Source organism: Oryzias latipes, chromosome 14 (assembly GCF_053564925.1).
Source record: "Oryzias latipes strain Hd-rR chromosome 14, Olatipes_Hd-rR_3.1".
In the NCBI taxonomy this organism is placed as follows: Eukaryota; Metazoa; Chordata; class Actinopteri; order Beloniformes; family Adrianichthyidae; genus Oryzias; species Oryzias latipes.
The window spans coordinates 9,746,998-9,771,635 of record NC_136250.1 but is presented as its reverse complement, the minus strand read 5'-3'; the positions used below and the strand labels follow the sequence as shown (position 1 = coordinate 9,771,635).

The 24,638-nt window shown below is 39.0% G+C and overlaps 1 protein-coding gene across 3 annotated transcripts in view; it reads right to left on the bottom strand.

Moving 5' to 3' along the window:
- The window catches only part of caln2 (calneuron 2), a 36,924-nt gene that overhangs the window by 6,157 nt on the left and 6,129 nt on the right, over positions 1-24,638 (bottom strand). For all 3 annotated transcript variants that reach the window (XM_011483277.4, XM_078930731.1, XM_078930730.1), the window contains exons 3-5: positions 17,495-17,638; positions 15,419-15,531; positions 3,871-4,024 (exon numbers count right to left, since the gene is read on the bottom strand). In XM_011483277.4, coding sequence (XP_011481579.1) covers positions 3,871-4,024; positions 15,419-15,531; positions 17,495-17,638 — 411 coding nt within the window. The remainder of the gene's footprint in view (positions 1-3,870; positions 4,025-15,418; positions 15,532-17,494; positions 17,639-24,638) is intronic.

Sequence of the window (24,638 nt, the reverse complement as noted above, 5' to 3'; positions counted from 1 at the left end):
CTCAAAGCAAAAATGGCATCAGTGGTGCTCTTACGGGGCATGAAACCATACTGCTGCTCACAGATCTCCACCTTCTTCCTAAGCCTGGCTTCCACTACTCTTTCCCACAGCTTCATTGTGTGGCTCATCAACTTGATTCCTCTATAGTTGCTGCAGTTCTGCGTGTCACCCTTGTTCTTAAAGATCGGAACCAGAACGCTTCTCCTCCATTCCTCAGGCATCTTCTCACTCTCTAAAATCCTATTGAACAACCTTGTTAGAAATTCCACTGCTGTCTCTCCTAAGCACTTCCATACCTCCACAGGTACGTCATCAGGACCAACGGCCTTTCCGCTCTTCATCCTTTTCAGAGCCTTCCTAACCTCATCCTTTCCAATCTCTGCTACTTCCTGCTCCACAACAACCACATCTTCCTCCCTTCTTTCCCTGTCATTTTCCTCGTTCATCAGCTCCTCAAAATACTCCTTCCATCTTTTCTGTACACTCTCTTGGGTTGTTAGCACCTTTCCATCTCTGTCCTTAATCACCCTTATCTGTTGCACGTCCTTCCCATCTCTGTCTCTCTCTCTGGCTAGCCTGTACAAGTCCTTCTCTCCTTCCTTTGTGTCTAACCTGTCATATAGCTCATCGTAAGCTTTCTGTTTGGCCTTTGCCACCTCTCTCTTCACTCTACGCTGCGCTTCCTTGTACTCCTGTCTACCTTCCTCAGTCCTTTCTACATCCCACTTCCTTTTAGCCAACCTCTTCCTCTGGACGCATTCCTGTACTTCCTCATTCCACCACCAAGTCTCTTTACCGTCTTTCCTCTTTCCAGATGACACACCTAGCACCTTCCTACCTGTTTCCCTGATAATCTCTGCTGTAGTTTCCCAGTCCTCTGGAAGCTCATCCTGACCACCCAGGACCTGCCTCAACTTCTGCCTAAATTCCTCACAAGTTTCTTCATTCTGTAGCTTCCACCACTTGGTCTTCTTTTCTGTTTTCCCTCTCTTCTTCTTCCTGACCTCCAGAGTCATCTTACACACCACCATGCGGTGCTGTCTGGCTACACTCTCTCCTACCACCACTTTGCAGTCATTAACCTCTCTCAAATGACCTCGTCTACATAGGATGTAGTCCACCTGAGTACTCCTACCTCCACTTCTGTATGTCACTCTATGTTCCTCTCTCTTCTGGAAGTAAGTGTTGACTACAGCCATTTCCATCCTCTTCGCAAAGTCCACCACCATCTGTCCCTCCAGATTCCTTTCCTTCAGACCAAACCTGCCCATCACCTCCTCATCACCTCTGTTGCCCTCACCAACATGCCCATTAAAGTCTGCTCCAATAACAACTCTCTCTCCTCTGGGAAAACTCTCTATGACCTCATCCAACTCACTCCAGAATCTCTCCTTCACTTCTAACTCACAGCCAACCTGTGGCGCATACCCACTGACTACATTCACCATCACCCCTTCAATTTCTAACTTTAGGCTCATCATCCTGTCTGAGACTCTTTTCACCTCTAGAACACTGTTTACAAACTCCCCCTTCAGAATCACTCCTACCCCGTTTCTCTTCCTATCAACACCATGATAGAACAGTTTGTATCCTCCTCCAATACTACGTGCCTTGCTGCCCTTCCACCTTGTCTCCTGCACACACAGTACATCTACCTTCCTTCTCTCCATCATGTCTGCCAGCTCTCTGCCTTTCCCTGTCATTGTGCCAACGTTAAGAGTCCCTATTCTCAAACCTATGTTCCTGCCTTTTCCCTTCTCTCTCTGGCCACGGACCCTTCTGCCTCCCCTCTTTCTTCCACCAACAGTAGTCAAATTTCCACCGACACCCTGTAGGTTAACAGCATCGGTGGCGGTCGTTGTTAACCCGGGCCTCGACCGATCCGGTATGTCTAAAGTGTTGTGGATGATTCGCATGGTTATTTTGGCAATTTTTACGCCGGATGCCCTTCCTGACGCAACCCTCTCTATTTATCCGGGCTTGGGACCGGCACAGAAGTTACTGGCTTGCAACCCCTGTGGCTAGATTCATGCAGTAGTAATAATATTTATTTTCACATCTTTAGTTTGCTTCCACATACTTGTTGCTTTCACATTCTTTGACATTCACTTTCCTTAGTTAGCATTCACTTTCCTCTGAGTAAGCATTTCGCATTCCTCCAAGTGAGCATTTCATATTCCTCCAATTAAGCATTTCACTTTCCTCCAAGTAAGCATTTCCTTTTCCTTTAACTTTGCATTTCACTTTCCTTTAACTTTGCATTTCACTTTGCATTTCACTTTCCTTTAACTTTGCATTTCACTTTCCTTTGGTTTGGCATAAAACTCCGTGCAATTCCAAGAGAGAGAAATTTCCATAAACTTTTGGGTAATAACTACCCCTAACGGAGCTCACAGGTGGAAGCCGGGGAGGAGGGTGGGGCAAAGAACGCAGTGCTGCAGTAAAGAAGGATGAACAACTTACACACCTGGACTTAAATAGGATGCTGCACAAGTGAGTTGATTAACTGACCCGCCCTAGGGGAGTGGCCTAAGTAAAGCCTGCCTGAGTTGTCTTACCGAAATGCTCCCAAGGTCGCTCACTTTGTCAGAAAACAATAATTTTGTGCTAATGAAGTATTAGTTGTTAGGCTAATGAGTCTTACACCTTTACAAACATACAGTTTTATTTGACTGGAGATAAGGTGTATTTATGTAAACTTAAACTTTTGAAGAGAAGTTTGCTGCAGAATGAACTTCAGCGCTGCAGCTGTCACTTCATGGTTTGTCATTTTTTTTACAGTTGTTGCCACTTCTTTTCAAAAAGCTACAGGGACTTGCTGTGATTTGAAAAGATGGCTTAACCGTGTCGCCTTCTGCATCTTGAAAGAACCTAAAAACATACATTGAATCAGTTCTTACTGTATAAAGAAAAGGTTTTGTTTGATAGATTTTGTATGATTTTCTGACTAGTTGTGGATAAAGGAAAAAGAAGATTTGAAGAGGAAGATTCCACTTGGAGGGGTTGAACAAGTGGAATCTTGAAGAAAAGAATCAAGAAGACAGACTTCATCTATACTGAATACATTAAGATATCTATACAGACAAAAATAGAAAAAGATTTGTTTGTCGAAGTGGGTCTAACAGCCAGACTGAAGTCACAAGGAAGTGAAGGAGCTCTTAGGTGAGAATAACACTGTGGGTGGATGGTAATGGTGATATTATGGGCTGTATTGGGTGACATGCCTTTGTGCCATTGTGTGGCAGTTGGGGACAGTTCCTCTGAACTGTCAGACAGGGGTGGTGGTCCCTCTATTTAAGTCCCTTGCAGTGTTCTACGAGAGGTGCATAGGACAACGGAGCAAAAATCAGAGCAGAAGCTTGGTTTGTATTGCCGACAGTAAGTAGAATCTGTTCCCAGCGTGTATTGAACTTTGGCAGGAATACACTTTGTCACTAGTTCTGTTTATAGAGTTTTATGGGCAGAATTTCTTGCTGTAGTCCGAGAGAGTCTGGTTTGGGGATTTAAACTCTGCTTTTTGCAGATGATGTTCTTCTTTTGGCTTCATCAAAGAAAACATATTTTTTCAAGTAAACTCTTTCTTTTTACATTTTGCAAACTTGATCATTTTTATTAATAAAATATATTTTGTTTTCTGATCTAACCAAAGTGAAAGTAAATTGAAATGTTCCCATGGGAGCAAATCAGAGATGTGGGAACAGGTGGCTCATACCTCCAATCCTTTTTTTTTTAAATATTCCTAATTTGTTGTACCTCTATCAGACCATGCCAGACAAAAAATTAGTTTCTTGTCATCTTTGACAACCTCTAAGTGTTTTTGACGGTAAAGTGTTCACAAAAAAAGCTTCCTCCCAAAAAAAGCTTCCTCACCTCCTTCATACTCAGGACAGTTCCCTGAGGTCTCATTGAGGCTCTCTTCCTCTGTGATGATGATGTTCTCTATGTCCTTCATTGTCAGGTGGTCCCGGAAGGCGTGAAACAACACCTGCTTGAGCTCATCCAGAGACAGCTGCTGCATGTCAAACTGCAGGGACACACAGCAATCAGTGCAAAGACACAGTCATTATCAAAGTGGCCTTGTGAGGGCACACAAACACAACAATTTTAAACTTCAAACTTTTTTTATTTGCATAGCGCCTTTCATTCCAGTTGAAAAAAACAACGTGCTTTACATAAAATCAAATACTATAAAATAGCTACTGTACTGCAACAATGATAAAATAATTGTGGCATTTAACTGGATTCTCTTGCTGATGTGAAACTATACAAAGGCTGTTAGTTTTATTGAAGTTTTCAAGTCTTTTGGTCAACATTGTCCTATTTATGTCCTTGTCATGTTCACTTTTGAAAAGATTTAGGAGATTGTCACTAGTTGTTGGCATAAAGCAAAACTCTTAGCCTCTCTCTTCTTTGCTCTCTGCTCCTTCCAAAAGAAAAAAAAAGAAAAAAAATCTCCTGTGCTTGCAACCTTTTAGTAAAACCACATCCCCAAATATGTATGCACACAACGTCCTCAGCATGTCTGGGTTATTTACATCACTGACATCCTCAAACAAAATCAGTCACTTGATTTAGCACAACAGATGGACAAACTGCGGCAGGCGCTCTACAGGCAGAGGCAATAGAGGCGACAAAGAGAGAAATGTGGAAAAACGGAAACAAAACAGCAGTTTTTTTACATTTTCTTTTTAATTTTGATGTTAGACAGTTATGAAAAAAAAATAATATATATATATATATATATATCATTTTCCACAAACATGATCTAAAAAAATAACAGTGTTTTGTAAAGTTTTTTTTGATAGGAAACATTAAACTGTTATAAAAACTCTGAAATAAATAAAAAGCTTCCTAACGTTTAATTCTTTGCTATTTAATTTACTTTACTGCTTTATAATTAGCTAATTTTAAGGTGTAGTTTTTATTTTAAAAATATCTTTTAATTCTTTACATTAGTGTTCATTTATTGTCAATCTTTAACATTAGACAGTCATTCAGCAAAGAAATACTTCACAATGTAAGTTTTATAAAAATAAAATATTGTTTTTGAAGGTTTTAAAAACAAATTCCAACAAAAAAAACATTTAAAGCTAATTTTATTTGTCTTGACGTGACCATTTATCATTTCTAATTCAAAATGTAACGTTTATCTTTAAGCACAGAAGTCATTGCACACATACACATGATTACATTATTCTGATTTAAATAAATGTATTTGTTTTTTTCAGCTGACAAATTTTGATTGAACTGAAGCATAAATACATAAGATGCTTTGAGATGTATAACACACCTTTTAGTTTAGGTGAGAAACAAAAACAAGCAACACAAATGACAAATTCATGAACGTATTTGCTTTCTACTTAGCATTTTTCCCTTCACTCTCTCAGAGACGTATTTACCAAAACGAAATTGCCTTGGAGGCACAGGGACCAGAATCTAGGCCCCACGTTTACAAAAAGCTCCCATCATTGGGTGTCCCAAAAATGATTTAAACTGCAAAGGTAAAACATATCAACCCAAGGAATAATATTTGCTTACACAACTCCAACTGAAACATATGATGTTGTTGATGTTTAAGAAATTGTGAATGAGTTGAAGCATCAGGAGCGATGGCTGCTGAGCACTCTGACAAATAAAAGTGGAGAAAATGTCATGATGTACCAGATCAAGCTGTTCCAAAAACACAACTCAAAAAAATCCCCCAATATGGAAGACTTGATGAAAAGCGTTGCAGCACTTGCTTGAATTTTAGAAAAAAACAGAAAACCTTTTGTGGAGCACATTGCAGCGTTGCAGAGGACATTCGTTTTCTGCTTTTCAATAACTTAAAAAGCTCAGATAGCAATGCTCTGTTGTTTATGAAGGCTGCAGATAAGCTGACAGTTTCTTGTGTGAGCTTCTTTATTAACAATTTTTTACACGCTAAAGGAATAAAGTAAAACTGTTATTTTAGACATAAAAGTGTTTTAACTGTGCAATAACACAAACCAAATCTTTGCAAAAGAGTGCCTCCTTTGTAATTTCTGTCTGTCTGACTGGTGGTTGTTTCACAGATAATAGATTTACCAATAAAACAGACTCCACTCCTGCAAAGCACTTACTGTGAATATTGTTAGGAAATGCAAAAAAATGGTGCTGAAGATTGATAATATAAAACACATAAAATACTTAAATTTGATCAATTCTCTTCAAATAAGCAAAAACTCTGCCAAAGGCTTTTTAAATTGTTTTACCAAAATTTTCAATTTTAGGAAAAAAATACTCTTATTTTGATACTGAAAAACTTTCTTTGTAAGACGCTTTCTCTTGCAACAAGAGTCTTTTATACTTTTTTAAGATTTAGTTTGCAGTGTATATTTGTTTTTAGTTTTTAATTTATTTTTTAATCCTTGTCATCACACGATGGGTTCCTGAAAACCAGATGCCGCAAATAATGCAGGTCCCTCTTGGCCAATAAAAACATCTCTGACACGTTATGCGTTATGCATGTGGGGCATCTGTCAGGTTGTGTTAGGCACTTGGACATTTTAGAGACCCGTTAGATGCTGGAAGGGGAGTTGGACTTTGGTTTGCTGCAGTTCTTTCTGCAGAAGCTTTTTGACAGGTTTGGGATTTGGAAAGTTGTGATTTAAGGCTCTCTCTGACATTCCTCATGTCCACTTCGGCATGTAACCTTGTTTGACAGTTCAGGACAGATTAACAGGAAGCTGGAGCAGCTGTGGCAGTGCAATGGGGGGGTTTCAGTTAAAGTAACAAGCCTTTGGTTGGAAACTGAGTGACATGACAGTGTGACAGCTGAGGGCAGGCACAGGAGGGCTACAATGTTCTTTTCAGTCTTTTTTTTTTTTTTGGGAGGTTATCAGAGGGAGGGCAACTAAACTTGATAGCAGATGGGCTGATTGTCTCTAAAAGACAATACAGAGATGAATATATGTTTAAAAAATCTGGAAAAGAACTGAAATTATGCAGATTTCACAAATTAGCAAAATAAAAAAAAAATGTGATTTTTTTCCCGTTTATCTAAATGGCATCAGATGGAAATACGCCCAAGCAGCCATAATGTGGTGCCAAGTATATCTTCTTCTAATCTTGTGCATGGTCCCTGATTAACCATTTCTTTCAATATTACTTGTTTCCACATGATTTCTTGAAAAAAAAAACTTGAGTTTAAAAGTTTAGGATGTAATCTTTTAGTGAATAAATGCTCCTTTTGCATGTCAGTGAGCTGTTAACAGTAGTGGTGACCACAAACTTGTAGAAGGAGCCAAGACGCATCATTGAGAGGAAGGGATGCTTCACGTTGTCCCTCCCTTCCTATCCTCCGATCAGATTTGTTTGATCAGTCCGCCACCTGCTTTGTCTTTAACCTTTCTCTGAAAATAACCTAAAGTGACTACCTGCATTTTCCTTTTCTTTTATTTTATAGCATATTTTCAGAACGTTGAGGTATTGTCAGATCATCTTTGCGCTTATTTAAATTTCAGAAATATCCATACATCCTTATAGGAAACTCCTGTGAAAAAAAAAGAAATTCCAAATGAAGAACAAAACGTCTGAGACAAACAGCTGCAGGCATGACTTTTTAAAGCGGAGCGAAGAGCCAACAGCAAACACTGACGAATGATCAGCTGAAAATGATTCAGTCACAACCAAATGTGACAGAGCAACCGACAACTGAAAACAGATTTAGCCCATCTGAAGCACAATTCAGAGTGATGTCAAAGTGCGGATAATCAAGCATCCTACTCACTTCTTTGACACCACCATCAAGTACTTTCCATGTGGAGTAAAGTGCCCACCAAATGGCTGTTATTATGTAACAGCATCACTCCACTGTTTGGGAAAGACAGCGTGTGACAACATTGTTCATTGGAACAAACACGGCATCATGGATTCCTTTTCACCCTTTTTCTTTCACTTTTGTGCTTTTATTGACAATCAGTGTAGATTGAGCTTAAAATCCCTCACTTTGTAGAAGATAGCTTTAATTATGACAAAATAACCTGTCGGAACATTTTACTAAAAAGAAGCCTGTCTGTTTGATTGCACCAGTCTTGAAATATAAATCAATACTCAGTCTTGTTAGAGACTTTGCTGCAAAAGCTCGGCTTGAAAAAAAAAAGGAGACCAATTTAGCTTCAACTTGTTGGAACATGAAAACAGGATCCATGGGGAGCTTGGTGATGTTTTTGCTGGATTGTATGTATGATGGAAAAGTGAAACCATTGTGGTTTGTTCACATCACGTCTCAGAAATTGTATGGAAACAAATCTAAGTTGTTCAGAGAATCTTTCATATACTTTTCGTGTTTGTGTTTTATCACATGCTGATGCAGGCTGCTGCACTCAGGGAGATGAACTGTCACTCAGCATAATCAGTTTCTCATTTTTGCTTAAGTTGGTGATAAATAGGTAACACCTGAACAGCCACCAGGAAGAATTTCTAATGAGATAATTAATGTTCACATCAGCTGTCAGGGTGCTGCGTGTTTTGGTCCACTTGAGTGAGGAGCGGAAAGCTTGACAAATCTAATCATGTCAACAGACAGGTGCATACAGCTGATAAATACTGTAGAACCCATGTGTTTGATATCCTACAGAAGCTATAAAAAGGAGCATCACTCATGCTCATTTTTGTTTGTCACAGTTCACATAATGTAAAATACTTCCAAAAGAGCCTCTTTTAAAGTTGTTGTTCACCTTGCTCACCAGGGGGTCGCCACAGCGATTGATTGACTTTTCACTGATTCGAACAGGTGGTTTGGCAGAGATTTTGCCCTTCCTGACACAACCCTGTATTCTATCCGTCTTTTTATCATCTCTTTTAAAGTAAAAGAAAAATATATTTCCGATCTGCATCTTTTGAAATCTTTTGGGGGGTTATTCACCTTTTTCCTTGTAATACATAGCCTAGCAAATGTAAACTTTAGAGTTTGCATTGCCTCTTGTTTTAAACAGAATCATGGAGGGTTTACAGGAAACTGTAGGTTTACAAAAAATATCAGACAGATGCAAGTCATTCAAGTTATAAACTGACCAAACCAGGTGGCCTTGCATCGAACATTTGAAGCATTTGATTGACAGATTCTCCCAAGTCTACTTTCAGTGAACTGGGTGTGGCCTTCTAACATTTTCTCTTCTGATTGGAGCAGGTGGTTACCATAGAAATGAAGACTCAAACCAACATGGACCAATTACAGCTTACTGAGGACATCTGGTTCCAACATGGCAACTGACATATCGAAGAAAAATGGCAACTGCAATGACTTCATTGGGTTGGAACCAGAAGCAAGGCATTTTCGCTCAGCCCAGTTCTCATCTACAGTCAATAGTACTGACTGACCCATTATACTTTTCTGAAACACTAAATTTTAAGTTTTCATAACTATAATCACCACATTACAACAATAAATGCATGAGATATTTAAATTAATATGTTAAATCATGTTAAATCACATAAATGTATCATAATGTACAAGAATAATTCAAAGACTGCTCAGTCATTGTCCAACGACCAAACGCACCTGAGTACAAGCCGCACCCCCCTAATTTATGGAGGATAAGCCATTTAGTACATACACAAGCTGCACCTGTCTACAAGCTGCATGCTGTAACAATTCAATTAGTAATCCACCGAGTATCCTGTCATAAACACTATACAACTACAAACAGCCTCAAGAGGGTGAAATTCACAGCTTTTCAGCCTAATTATTTGAACACACCCAAGAACAGCCAAACAGCGTGGATGTCACTTCTGCTCACAGCCCCCTCAGTCATGGTGAGGAACTTTCCACCCATGATTCCCCACTTCCCATGAGTTTTAGCGGCTTAAGGCGGGGCTAACCCCCAGGTCGCCACGCTGTGTTGCAGATTGAAGATGTATATGTGCTAAAACCGCACGCGTGTCTAAGAAGGAGCAGGCAGCTGCAGCGGAAGGAGGGGAGAGCGAGAGTGCAGTGCGAGAGGGAGTGACAGCAATAGCAGCGAAAGTGTGTTGGGGGTATGTGTTTATAGAATAGAATAGAATGCCTTTATTGTCACTGTACACATGTACAATTCACATCACACACACATGCAGTGAAATTAAAGCCGCTCACTATTCAGTGCAAACATACAAGAGAGAAAAAACTCGCAGAATAATATAATAATAAAATAAAATAATTTCTCAAAATGAAGGGCACAATTTACAAATTACAAACTACAAAAGAACAAAATCTACAATAGAAATTTCTGCAGAGAGGTAGTTATGACAGACAGAAGTTGTGTATTTGTTGTTGTTTGTTATACAGAGTAAAAGGGAACTATAATAAAAAAAGGCTTCCCCAGAAGAAGATGAATGATTGTTTATTAACCTGCTCTGGAGGCTCTGAGGGTCCGAATGGGGAAGTGAACAACCGAAGGAAGATCCGAGAAGAAAGAAAACAAAAGTAATCGCAGGAAAGTTTCAACACATTATATATTTACACAGCTGACCGGCTTTTCCAAAACCGTTAGTGTTGGTGGATTTTTTCACACTGCTTTTTATGATTGCTTTTAACTTGAAAACTTAAAAATGTATCAGTGCTTCACAAAAACTCTTAAAAAACAAAAGTGTTGACCAATTTAAGGGAACTTGGACTGAGGTGAAGGTATTAGGTCTTTCATGGGGGCAACGACCTGAATCGGACACTGTGCCTCATAAAAGAGGGACTGAAAGGAAAAAGACAATACTGCTTCAGGTATGATTTATGTCTTCAGTCCTGCTGAAAACCTTTTGCAGAGAGAGAGCTGAAAATTGATGGTGAAAGAAGGGTTTTTAAAAAGCTTTCCCAAGCAGCAATGAAATTAAGAAACCTAGTGGCAGACCAGAGGGAGACATTTCAAGATTTCCACACGGAACCAAATGTGAGGAGCAGGTCTGTGGAGACTAATGACTGACAAGTTACAGGTGTGGCAATTAGTGACACAACCCAGGTGAGAAACTCAGGCAGGATGCCGAAGACCTTATTTATTGGCGCATAAGTTGTGTTTTTTTTATTTTTTTTTTGCATGTTTGGTCGAGGTGCGACTTCTATTCAGAACTTAAATGAGCTTTCAGCATACAGGGTGTTGCCACTCAATACTAGCGCATGTACTCAGAGCTGGAAGAGGCTGGGTGTGAAATGTCAAAGCGGTACAAATCCTCCTCCAGGCTTTTTCTTTCACAGCTCCATTCCAATATATGAAAGACTTGGAGTCACAAAAACATACGGCGAGGCCTCATTCAGTTTTTATGGACCTCGCCTGTGGAACAGCCTCCCAGAGCGCCTCAGGGCCGCAGAGACTGTTCATGTTTTTAAAGGAAGGCTCAAAACCTACCTTTTTAATCTTGCTTTTAATTGAAATTTAGGAATTTATTGGATATTTTGATTTTCTTTTTTTTTATTTTTATTTTTTTTAACTTGTCCTGTCCAACAGCTGGGCAGGCAGATGAGAACTGAGGGCCTCTTGTGTTGGACATATTTTACTTTAACAACAGGGGTAAGGAATCTTCAGACAAACCAGAGGTATGTCTGAATAAACCCCTTTTGTAATTGAGGCCAAACTTTATTAATTTCAATCATGTTTGAAAATCTTTGGTGTTGGACCGGACGGAAAAGGAAAGGAGGGAAGAAGAGAGAGGGACGTTAGAGAGAGAGGGGGGGGGGTGATAATAGGAGGGGGGGATAAGACCATGAAGCAGCATAAAGAAACAGGTTTACTGGTTGTTTATCATTACGGTAAGGTTCAAATGTAGTACAAATCTCAAAGGGCGGGGCCTGTCCTCACACATACTCAAATGTTATCAACACACTTGCTAGCTGCAACAATGTCCACATGTCAATATGTACACAGAACAGATAGTGTTCACACACGCATACTTATTTATGCCTTCAAACCAACTAGTGTGAAATATTTCATTCATTCAATCATGCAAACTATTACTGCAAAGGTGAACACCTGTGCTCAGGTAAGTGTTTATGTTCTTCTAAAATGGATGGTGGAATGTGAAAAGAAGGAGGGAGAGTGCCCAGCCACCCCCACACCCAGACCCCCGCAGCAGCAGCAGCGGCAGCCGGAATTCCCCCAACGCCATACGGGAACAGGCAGGGAACAACCGCCCCCCGGGCGACCACATCCGCCACCCAGGCCAGAGCCAGCAGGACCGCCGTGAGGCCCCCAGAGCCAGAGAGCAGGGAGGCACGGGGGAAAGAGAGTGCCGCCCCAGTCCAACCGGGAGAGCAGCCCCCCCGCCGCGCCGGGAGGGCCCAACGCAGGGCCCCACCCGAGAAGGGTGTCCACAGCCCCAGACGAGCACCCCATCACCACCAGGAGTTCCGGGCATCCCCCTGCCCCAACCCCAGGTACGAGCCAGGACCCCCCAAGGGAGACCCGCTCCGCAACCCAGGCAGCCACCCACCCGGCCCACGGTTGGTCCAGGAAGGAGCAGGATTTTCTCTTTTTATCAATTTGATGTGTATGTGTATATAGCTATTTTTATTTACTTATTTATTTATTTTTAAATCAATCTATTATTCATTTTAATATATTTAGTCACTTTTACCATTTTATATGTCTACTAAGGGTTATTTATGAACATATATTCCTTTTAAACTTATTTTATCTTATTTTACTCCTTTTACAATTTAGCTGTAATTCCATTTTCCTCTGAGGGATCTTCCACATCCGTGATGGACCCTTCTCAGTGAACGGGGTTGCTGCAATGGAATCTCTCAGGTCTGGGTCTTTGTCTAGATCTGCGGGGTCCTGTGGTATTGGACTCTGTGAACCGGGGTTGGGTGTCACTGATGTGGACAAGTCCCCAAAACTTCGTTTCCTCAACCTCAGTACAAAACCAGGTTTTTTACATTGCATCCTTTTGTCTTTTATCACAGCGAGTGAGTATATGTGTGTGTGTGTGTCGTGGTGGTGGTGGTGGTGGTGGTGGGGGGGGGTTGGCATTGTGCCGGTTTTTAATTACATATTTGAATTTGTCTCGTCCTTTGTTTTTAAATTTCATCCTGTAAAGCACTTTGAATGCATTGTGTTTTAAAGGTGCTATACAAATAAACTTAGATTTGATTTGATTTGATATACCGGTAGTTTCGACTGGGCACAAACTGCTAAAATTCATTTCTCCTCCATGATCAATTTTCAAATGGTTTGTATACTGTTTTGAAAAGGACGCTATTCTTACATCACTACCAAATCCAAGTCCGTGATTGGTCAAAGTTGAACTAGTTTAACTTTTAAAGTACGTTCAATGCCTGCACGTTTTGTGCGTAGAGCCCAAAAACTGACTAAAAAACTTGCATAGCTATGCATAAACACAAGAGTATTGACACCCGAAATAACATAAGCTTTCAATTGGAAGTAGTTTCTCGAATTTAAATTTTCACGCCCGGTTTGAATGTAGCATTATGTCGGGCTTGGCAGAATTGTTCCTAAGCAACACAGAGGATGAAGAATTCAACAGATTTAGTGATTTAAAGTGATATAAAGAGTTTAGTTAACTTGTTAGAGTGTTTTTTATCTGAATATTTATATGTTGCGTTATTATACTAGATTCCTCATAAAGCCAAATAGGCATCAATGAAGCATGTATATTCTTCAGTCTATTATTGTTTTCTATTCCGTCACTATAATTTGCCTTTCTGGTCTTTCTCCTTTATATAGTCTGTTCTTGGTCCCAAATCTTTTTTAATAAATTGCTCTTAAAAGTAACTTTTATGATTTTCTTTTCTTTTTTATTGTTGGTTCTCTTCATTACTTTTTGGCCTCTGACTTTTACTCTAGAGTGACTTATTGTCCAAAAAATACAGTAAACAGATGAACAGAACAACAAACAAATGGATAGTAAAACTGTAAGATAAAAAAAGAACAAAAACCCTCCAAAAAATCGTTCTCGAAACAAAATTTTGTTCATCGGTGTATCTAAAATGACATTTGCAATCTGAAAACATCCATCAAATCCATGGAAATTTGAACAAAATATGCATATTTTTCCCATTGAGCCACTATATGTCTCTAATGTGGATAGATGTTATTTGAATGCACAACTAAATCCTTATGACTTGCCGTGACATATCCATCACTGTTAGCCTCTTCCATCTCTTTTTTAACACAATGACTATCTCTGAGGTCTTAGAAACAATACACAGACTGTCACAAAACGCTGCTCTCAAAACCCTCCCAGACACTCTCACTCCCACCATTTCATCCCCCTCCTCATCCTCATTGCTTCTACGTTCTTTCCTTCTGCAGTTTCACCTCTCCCTCCATCCTTTCTTTCTTCTCCATCTTTTCTATCCCTTCTGCCACGCTTCCCAGTCTATTTTTCTGGTTGTGGGAGGTGAATGTTTGAAATCACCCCTGAGATGCATATTGTCTGTGACCTTAATGAATCACACTTTCTCGTACTTCTCCTTTCATTTTCTCTGTCTCCTATCCTTTGCGGATTTCTTTTATGCTCCTGTATTTTTATATGGGCCACCCCCCCCCTCCCTGCACGCACCCACACAGACACACCACAATCCTCATCAGACTCCCCCTCCCTCTGCAATGTTTTGTCCAGCTCATAGCTTTCCATTTTGCCTTCAAACAGTACTGCATGCATGCAGCAGTCTTCACAAAGGATGCATCTCCAGAGGTTAAAAAATAAATAAATTTTTTTATATCCCATATGGATTGCATCATTTTTGTTTTCTGGTGTATTCTGTTGAATGTCGCAGACTAAAATTTAGAAATAGGCTGAAAAATCCTGAAATAACCTCATTCTCCCCCTACTTGACTTAAAAAAAAGGAGAGATGCCATTCGGCGTAACCAGTCCACTGCAACAAATATCTTACACTTCACAAAAATAACCATTTTTTTCTACTAAAGAGGCACAAAATAAAATGACAACAAGTTGTTTTTCTGTGAGGTACAATCCACAAAATAAGTGTGCCTTTCAAGAGCTCGTAGACGAGCTGCACTTTCAATATTTGTAATTTGAAAGCAGATAAGCTCAGATGTTCTGGACACAGCAGTGCATCTCTGAAATTCCTTTTTTCTGTTACCGTATCCTGCAGAACTGGGAGGGATGAATGTCTGCACGTGCATGGCCAAACCCAGGAAGCAAATCACCATAAATGAAAGCTCAACTCCCAGAATTTTTCTGTTTTCTTCAAGTCTGAATAACAAAATCAAATAAATGGGCAGAGAACAGGCGGGGCAGGTAGAGAAGCAAGGAATATGTTTGTGTGTGTAATTTTATTCAAACCTGCACACTCCTTGCAGCAACTAGGGCTGTGCTTAAGGATGTAAGACTTGCTCTGAATGCTGAAATCCACAGCCAGAAGTGAGCTGGCTGCTGCAACGAGAGCTGACAAATAACAGTGATTGTGAGGTGAAATAGTCGGCTTTGAGGTGCGTCTCTCACCTGCCAAAAGATGTTGTCGATAGTTGTTCCCAGGAATCCTTCTCTATTGTCGGACGACAGCAGCTTTGGCCCCAGAATTGTCATGAACTCTTCAAAGTCTACCTGACCATCTCCTACAGGTGGGCACCCGCAAACAGAGAGATAAAGAAAGTCAGACATCTTAGTTGGGCATGAATCCATCCTATTTTTACATCAATCAACATAAATTAAGTGCTGCAATTTATTTAGCAGCAGCATGCATTCTTTGATCATCTGAGGTAAGAAACACAACCTCTTACACTGAACCAATAATGAACTGATTCATTACAAAGGCTCATTTTATATAATACCACTGTTGACTTTGCAGCATTTTCCAATGCTTGGCTCTTTGTCTGCTTTATTAAACATATCAGAATCCTTTGTCTGCAGGATGCACAGCTCTCTTGTGTAACTAATCACAATCAGGATTTATTTTGGGAGTCTGTAATTAATTCTTCATTGTGAAAGGAAACTGCAGTAGTAGGATGAGATGACAAAGAAAAAAAAACATAAAGTGTGGTTTGGTGAATTTTCATTCAGTTTGAGTGTTTCACACGAGATATAATATATTAATGCAACTTTTGATATAAGGGCTTGGATGTCACTGGAAGAAAAAGGGCTACGTATGACAAAAGAATGTGCAAGTAGCTGTTAATATTGTATATTAAAACAAATACACAAGCATTAAAGATCCACTCCACTGAAAAGTGTGTTTTTGTTTTTTTGTCGTGGGATTTTACTCACGATGGAGGACATATATAAATATATATATGTAAAGAAAATTAAGTTTCAAATTACCTTTCTAAGTAATTCTCTATATATGAATTGTTGTGAATCAGGAGCAGACACAAAATGACACAAAAATGATGCTGGAAAAAGCTTGTAGGTGTGATGCCACAAGCTCCCTGCTCCGCTCCATTCTGATGCATCCACTTATAGACAAGATCCATGTGCATTTTAATTTTCACCATTTAAGCTGACATCTCACTCAAAACAGTATGGCTGGATAGCTAAAATATTGCGTGCCACTTTTGTTGCACTGGTAGTGTTGGGTTGGGGTTATGAGGGGCAATAAGATAGGAGGAGAGCATGTAAACAGATGGATGTTGGGAAGTAGGGATGGGAGCAACTCAGAGGTGAATTTCTAATGAACCCCTGCTGCTCTACAGAAACTATGTCCTAGAAAACAACACCGTTTTTTTATTTTGCCTAAAAACGACAGAATCATATTTTAAAGACCACTGGGGACACCTTAAAACATATAAAAGATGATTAGAGTGGGACTTTAAAGAGTTTAAGCTCTGATGACCTTCAACCACAGTAACATAACTGGATGCTATAAAATATAACAAAAATGTATAAATTCAGATATACCAGATTGAGGATTTGTAATCTGTCTTCAATAACCTTTTATGGCTAATGGTATAAAACTTCATTTTAAAAGCTGGATGAGAAACTTAAACGGGGGTGTTGGAAGTGTGCAGGATTTTGAGAGATACGATATCTCATCTCAAAATATACAGCGATGCTGCTGCCACATTATTAGTGGAGGCAAAAAGACAAAAGCTTTTGACCTTTGATATTTACAGGCAGGAGTGAAATCTGGAGCTGGGAGCCTGCCGATAAGCATCCGCTGAAGACTGACTGGATTGTTTATGTTGCAAGCACTGCATGGTTCAGTTCCATCAGCTGAGAATTTACAAGCCAAGTTTTAGTGGAAGGAGCAGACAGACATAACCTTTATTGACTCCTGGAAAGTATTTTTTTTACTGCTGTCTTCTTGTGGTTTGTTTACAATTTGTTTTGATAAAACCTTGACCAAGAATAATTTATTTCTACTGAGGCATGCAAAGAAGCGTTCATACAAGGTATTCCATTTACATCACATTAAAATTCAGCTCATTCAAATATCCATACCACTAACTCACTTAAAAGAAAATATCTCTTCTCAAGGTCGTGCAGACCAAATAATAAAAGAAGACCAAAACTAGAAAAAACAAACATTAAATGCATGTGGAGGGTTTTAGCATTGTGTGCTTGCTTCTAAGTGTGTCTCACCATCCATGTCCAGTCTCTGCATGATGATGGCCAGCTCCACTTCGCTGGGCATGTAACCCAAGGAGCGCATGGCCATGCCCAGCTCCTGCTTGGAGATGAAACCATTCCCGTCACGATCCAAAACACGAAACGCTTCACGGATCTCTGCACAACAAACACACAACATGTAACTGTCCACTGCTGCTTGCCACTATGCTTCTTTGTCATTGTTCTGCTTCACTTAGGAGGACATACAAACCCAAATATCCAAGTTTAATATTTTCAGTTTAACGTTATTTGTTTGAAGCATCTGACATCCACCACCTTGTAATGTTGCCATTCTATTTTGCAACACTTATCAGATCATCTGGCATTTAGGATGCCAAGACACACACCATTTAGGTGTTATTTTGTCCCATTCTTTCTGCAAACACCGCTTATGCTGTGAAACAGAAGTGACAAATGCAGCATTTCTTTTCTTTTTATAAAAATGTTGCCTTGTATTGTAAAAAATGTCTTTCTAATTTGTTGTTGTGTTCATAGGTAATACAGAAATCCCATGTTACCACAAACCAAGGCTTTTCATGCCACAATGGTCACTTCAGTTTTTAGTCTAGAATTTGTTTTCACTTGGCACTGATCTGAACATTTTTTAAAGAAGATAGTGGGGGTTGAGAGTAAGAGTCTCTATATGTTCTGTTGCTATGCATTTCAGATGTTTTCATGAGTTCAACTCTATTCTTCTGGGTTTTGAGTTTGTCTATAGTTTTAACCTTTTTTTTAGTGTTATTGTAAGTGAGTGTAAGTGTTAGTGAGTTTAGTGTAATTTTTTTTTAGTTTTCTGTTCCTATTTACCACATTCCTAGGCTTCTGTTCTAGTTTACCTGACACACTTGGTTCCTGTTTTCAAACACACAGCTTCTTCCTATTAGTCTGATTGTTCCTTAGAGTGTAAAAGCAGGCCAGCGGTTCTGAAACTCAAAGTTGAACAGAAACCAAAAATTGTTTCCAAATCATGACCTTTACAATGACCTCCAACTCTGACACTGGTGTTGATGCAGTAAGCATTAATCTTCCTCTGCTGTGAAGAAACCATAAATGTACCGATGAAGCTTTCTTCACTGTCAGTTGTGAACCGAGACTCCTCCAGACTCCTTAATAGTTTGATCAATATTGTATTATTTTATAAAAGAAGTAAATTCACACTTTTTCCAAACTCATTTAAACAAAAATCAATCAGTGATTTAACTCAGATGGTTAAGCACCCACTCCAACAAGAATTGTGTTTTAGCTGCATTTTCCTTGTATGATGGAGGACATATATAAGGAAAATGTATCTTACAATTGTGTTTCTGAGTATTTCTTTTTTAAACCAGTGTGAATCAGAAGCAGATGCAAAAATGTCATTAGAAAAAGCTTGTGAGTGTGAACTATAAGTTGCTACAGAAGGCCACAAGCTTCCTGCTTCGCTCCCTTCCGATGCATCAACTTGCAGACAAATAGATCCATGTACGACTTCGTTTTCCTCGTCAGCGCAGGAATCTGGCTCAAAACTGTACAGATGGATAGCTCTAATAATATTGCTCACCACTGATCAGATGTATGATGGGAATGGGGTGGGCTTGCTCCGTGCCAACAGTCCCGCCCATAACTTAAAGATGAATTTCTAAAGAACCACTGATGCTCTGCAGAAACTGTTCCAGAAAACAACAGTTTTTTTTATTTTGACTAAAAAGCGATGAAATCATAATTAAAAGATCACTGGGAATGCTTTGAAAATAGATCATATGATGGTTGGAATGGGTCTTTGAAAGTAACCCAAGAAACCAGTCCATGTTTTTTCCTCTTCATGTTAGAGGATTTTAACATTTCTATTTTCCATTATCTAGCATGAAAACACTAAATTTGTACAAATGTGTTGCAAGCCTAAAATGTCATGTACTAGTGAAAGAAAAATTCCATTAACACCATTGTTTTTCTGATGCCAGTGTTGTATTTCAAGTGCCCCAAATGAGCACTTGTGCTCTATAAAAAAGGTCACTTTTGCTCACTCAATGAAGTATCACCTCAGGTGAAGGTCGCCTTAAGCGTTATAGAGTTTTAGCACACTTTTTTTTATTTCCCAGAAATCCTTTTACGGTTAAGGTGAAGTCCTGCCACACTCAGGGTTGCTGAAAAATGAAGCACGTTTTCATTGATAAAGCTCTTGCAATCTCAACCTGCGCAGGGACCCAACAGTAGACTGTCTAATTAACTTTGGAGGTAGGCACTGCGAAAGGACAAAGTCATTTGGGAGCTAGTGGTTGCTGGCTCCGAAAACAAAGTCCAAGTTCAACCATAAGTGGATATGAGGAGCGTCAAAGCTCAGCATTTATGACCTTTTGACCTAGATGACCAGATACATCAGATAAAGTGCTGCACTGGTGAATACTGTAGAACTTAGAGGAAAGCAGATTTTAATCGAATTTCTTTGGATCCCAAGAGAAGATAAGTTTCTGACTGATGTGATTCCACATGTCTGTTCAGAGGATTAAGTTCAGTATAAACAAAAAAAAAATGCTTTATTTTAACATAAATTCTCCAAACTACTGTTTGTTTAGAGGGAAGAATGTTCCACTAAATGTTTTGCTCAAATATGGTGATACTTTTAGACAAAGCAATCATTTTTTACACATAAAGCATACAGATCTTATACAAAAGAAAGAAAAGGTTTTGTAAATTCATCCACCATTAAAAACACTATGCAAATACTTCACATGGCTTCAGATTTTGTCAAAGTAAAGGATGGATGAACTTTAAAAAAAAGGATTTATTCTGTGTAAGTTATTGTTTTTCTGATTTTGGGAGTCATATCAAGACTTTTTGTATAAATGCTTGTGTCCGGAAAGGTTCCCTTAAACTCACTTTAGAATCAGGAACTGAAAGTCACCTTCAGCTAATAGTCCAGGTCAGTGAGTTACATTAAATAACGGATTTTATCTGTGCATGGTGGAAAAAAATACACCCGAAGGGGCATCTGATATGACGTCAAGCTGTGATAAAGCAAACACTTGCATTTTAAAAGCTAACAAGCCCAAAAATAATCAGTCATGTCAGTATTTATACATTTTTGCTTATCTTGGAAATAAAAAGTCCTGTTACTGAGATTTGCTTTACTGAGTCCAAAATTTCATTGCCTTTTGATAATAGATTAGTGATTATCCCAGATGACCAAGTTTAAAGTTTATGATGGTAATATTGAAACATAAAACTTAATGTTTATTTGAAACTGAAACTCCATCATGATTTTTCAACAATATCAACTTGATTGTTTAAAAAAAAAGGTGGACTTTGTGTGTCTCTTTGTTGTTTAGTGATGGTCAGGCAAAAATTTCCACAGCGTTATGTTGATCAGTTCCATGAGGCATATTCATGGGGCTTTTTGAGACACAAAATTATCTGCAGACTTTGTATCACATAACTGGACATCACAGTGATTTCATCCTCCCACTCTTTATATCTTACATCATTTTTTTCTCATTCATTATTTCATTCTTACAAACCTCGAGCACTTTCAGTCCTTCCACACTGCACAATCACCAGCATTCCTGCCAAGAGCATATGAGACCCTTTCCTCCTACGTGGAAAAGGCTTTCTTCTAACTCAGGGATGTAATTAAACACACATAACTCAAGTGACATGAGTCTGTTCACACAGCCGGCTCACTGGAGATGCCTCGTTGTCAGCCTCTGGAAATGACCTTTCAATCATTAGCCACTGATGTCAAAAAATGTCAAAGGCAGGACACGCTTAACCAGATCTCTATTGTGATGTATGATATTCCATGTTCTGTTGTATTATTTTGGCATTTCAATGGGTTTTGCTCTAGCATTCAGCCCCTGTGCTAATTATTGTCAAATAAAGGCAACTAAAAATACAATGTGTGCTCCTTTCCATGTACAAAGTTCATTTCTCTGTTTCTCTCATGCGCTGAACATCAGGGCTTTACCCTTTCTCCTTTGAGTCAAATCTACCAGCCTTTCCTCTATATATGTTTCTTTAAATCTGGAATTCAGTCACAGCTCCCATGTAAGCTTGTAAACATCCCCCACAGCTCTTAACTGGACTCCGGCTCACCGCCACCACTGCCTCCCTTTTTCTGTCTCATGCAGTGAGAACCAGAGGCAAACACAAGGAAAACAAGCCGACAAGAATTTGTATGCAGCTCAGAAGTGAAGAGTAGATTTTCAGTTGGGTACAAATGAGGCGGTGCCCGATGTAAAGAGTGTGCATATGAGGCTGGTGCTGTGCCTTCGCTTGGTGAGTGTTATGAAGAAAAGCCCTTAGGTTCATGGAAGCTCTCAGTGTGATCAATGAAACTCCTAAAACTTAAAAAAAAAATGATCAAGAAGGTTCAAGGCAGACGTGATTAACTAGCCCTCTATATCTGAAAATACAGATGAGTCAAGAAGAAATTTCTGCATCTCTCTGAAGTGGGATTAGATTTTTTTATGTTGGCAGCAAATAGAAGGATATAGAGGAAGTAGCTTGTGATGGATGTGCGATTGACAGCAGCAGTTTAGAAATGCTTCACCATAGAACCTAAAAGTTAATTTATATAAGAGCTACGCCATTACTCCAAATACTTCTCACTTTTTGGTGCCCTTGAACATAAAAAAAACAAAAAAATAGAGAAAGGGGGCCAAACAGGCTAATGACGATGAAAGGTTTCAGTCGATGCAGCTCAGCTTTTTGACTAAACTGGGTTGCACAGACTTGTGCATAGGGGGCTGCGGATTAAAGGATTTTGAAAGCACATTCAACTAAGCAACAACTGGCCATGTGTAGAAACACAATGCACAAAGCCTGAGTCAGAAAAACATATTCTCATACTCAGTCATCTTCCTGTGACAGAACTTTCTGTTTCGATCAGCAAACTCCATCACAAGTGTGAGCTGAGGGGCAGACATCTTTTTTTCTGAAGAGCTGATCAAAAGCATAAAAAAAGTAAAACCGTTCTGTGGGATCTCAAGCCAGTATTCAGGCTTAACAGCAATTTCTTCTTTTGCATCATTGATTTGAAGCAAATTTCACTAAACGTCTGCCCGGAAAAACCTGTGAGACTTTCTTATATAGTGAGAAAGTCAAAAGGCAGTTGTGTTAACTTAATTTGATGCTGAACACAAGCGCCTCTTCATTGATGCAATCTTGTTGAATGGCTCTGCTGAAGATAACCTGGTGGAGTGGAATTAACTGGTGCAGGAAATCTAAACCTGGGGTGAAAACTTGAGGGACTTTAAACCCTGTAAAGCTCACTACAACAAAGAATTGACAGAAAATTCTTTGTGAGTTTTTGAAAATGAAACTGTTTTATAACCCCTTTGATGAAATCTACTAAATAATTTTGTACAATAACTTTTTTAATGATAGTATCAATTATGATATGATGGATGATTTAGTAAAGTTTTGCTTACAAAAATTCAGGAAAATAATTACTTTTTATTAATTATCAACAATTTTATAAAGAATTTGACATTATTTTAATGCAGCAGGTAGATATTTGTAAAAAAAGAATAACAATAGATGAGTTTGTCTCACAAAAAGTTTGGAAAATTAGCAAAACTTTTCCCACCATAAGTGTTTTTGAGATTAAAAGCAGCCATTTTAAAATGAGCAGGAAAAGTCCTTCTACTGCCCCTAGTGGAACGATGATGCACTACAGGACAGAAAACATGGCTCAAGATATACACAATGGGCTTTTGAGAAAATATATTGATCATGCAAATGAGGTAAGGGTCTTAGAGATGCATTTATCAAATATCATACAAATTGTTAAATAGGGTTAAAAAAAAGAATAAACATTTTTTTAAATAAAGCATTTTTGTTCCTCAATGTAAACCAGTGTTTTTCAATGTTTTTTGAGGCACGGCACACTTTAACCTTGACAAAAATCCCACGGCACACCAGCATTCAAAAAAAATAAAAAAGGAGAAACTCATAGTCTATATTGATCTACAGTCCCTCTGCAATCTCACATGTATTTTTGTGATTATTGTGACAGGAAAAGCTGGAAGTTGCAGCTGTTTTTTTCTGAAAGATGTAATAAAAGTTAAGTTAAAAGATTTAAAAACTGTTTGATGTGTGTTCGTTGTGGTTTCAAGACGTCAAAGGAAGACTCATTGTGCGCTGAGACGCTGTCACTTTAACACAATGAATCATGGGAGATGTAGTGCAAACAGCCGCCGAACGCAGAAAGACTAGCGTCTCTGAGCTTCATTGTTTTGTTCCACTTGTTCCAAGGTCTGACACCAGAACTACACCGCTAAAGATGAACTATAGCTGATATTTTTGTTGGAACAGAGTGACTTTATGAGCAGAATCAGAACAAAGAATTAAATACTTTAACCACTTCTGATTGGTAAGCCTGATGACGTGTGATTAAACCTCCAAGAATGATTGGGGGAGACAGTTAAAGGGGCGGGACTTTTCAGAAAACAGCTGACGCTACGGCTAAATCGCGGTACCGTCATTCTTATCAAAAAGGTCTTTAATAGAATCAAATAAACACAAATAAAAAAGTATTTTACGATCCTTCATATTCCTAACTACTCAGTGTTTTAACAGGGCCTGTTTGGATGAACACAGAGCTGATATTCTGGAGATGGAAATGTTTTTAGATCAGTTTATGAGGGCAATTTCCCACGGCACACCTGACCATCTCCCGCGGCACCATCAGTTTAGAACAGTGTTTTTCAACCAGTGTGCCGCAGCACACTGGTTGAAAAACACTGTTCTAAACTGATGGTTTGTGTGTATTGCAATCGGCAAATTTGTGTTACCATCTGATTAATTATTTGCAGATTTTCCCCTAATTTTCTGAGTTATTTATTGCATAAAAATAATTAGACTTACAAAGAAAAACTTAATTGTCTTTTATTTGTCATCCACTTCAGAGATGCAACATAGTTTTCCAACAAAAAATAAGAGTTTTGAGTTGTAATAATTCAAACGTTTGTGCAAGATAAACTTTAAATGGAAAAAGTGAGTTGGGATGCCAAGATACACACACTGGTGTTCTCCCAGGCCCTTCGACTCCACTTTGACTGATTAAATTCACTTAAGCTTCATAATTGGAAACAAAAGTGTCCAGTCAAGCTCTGACAAAATGGCTTAATGGGAAAAACTT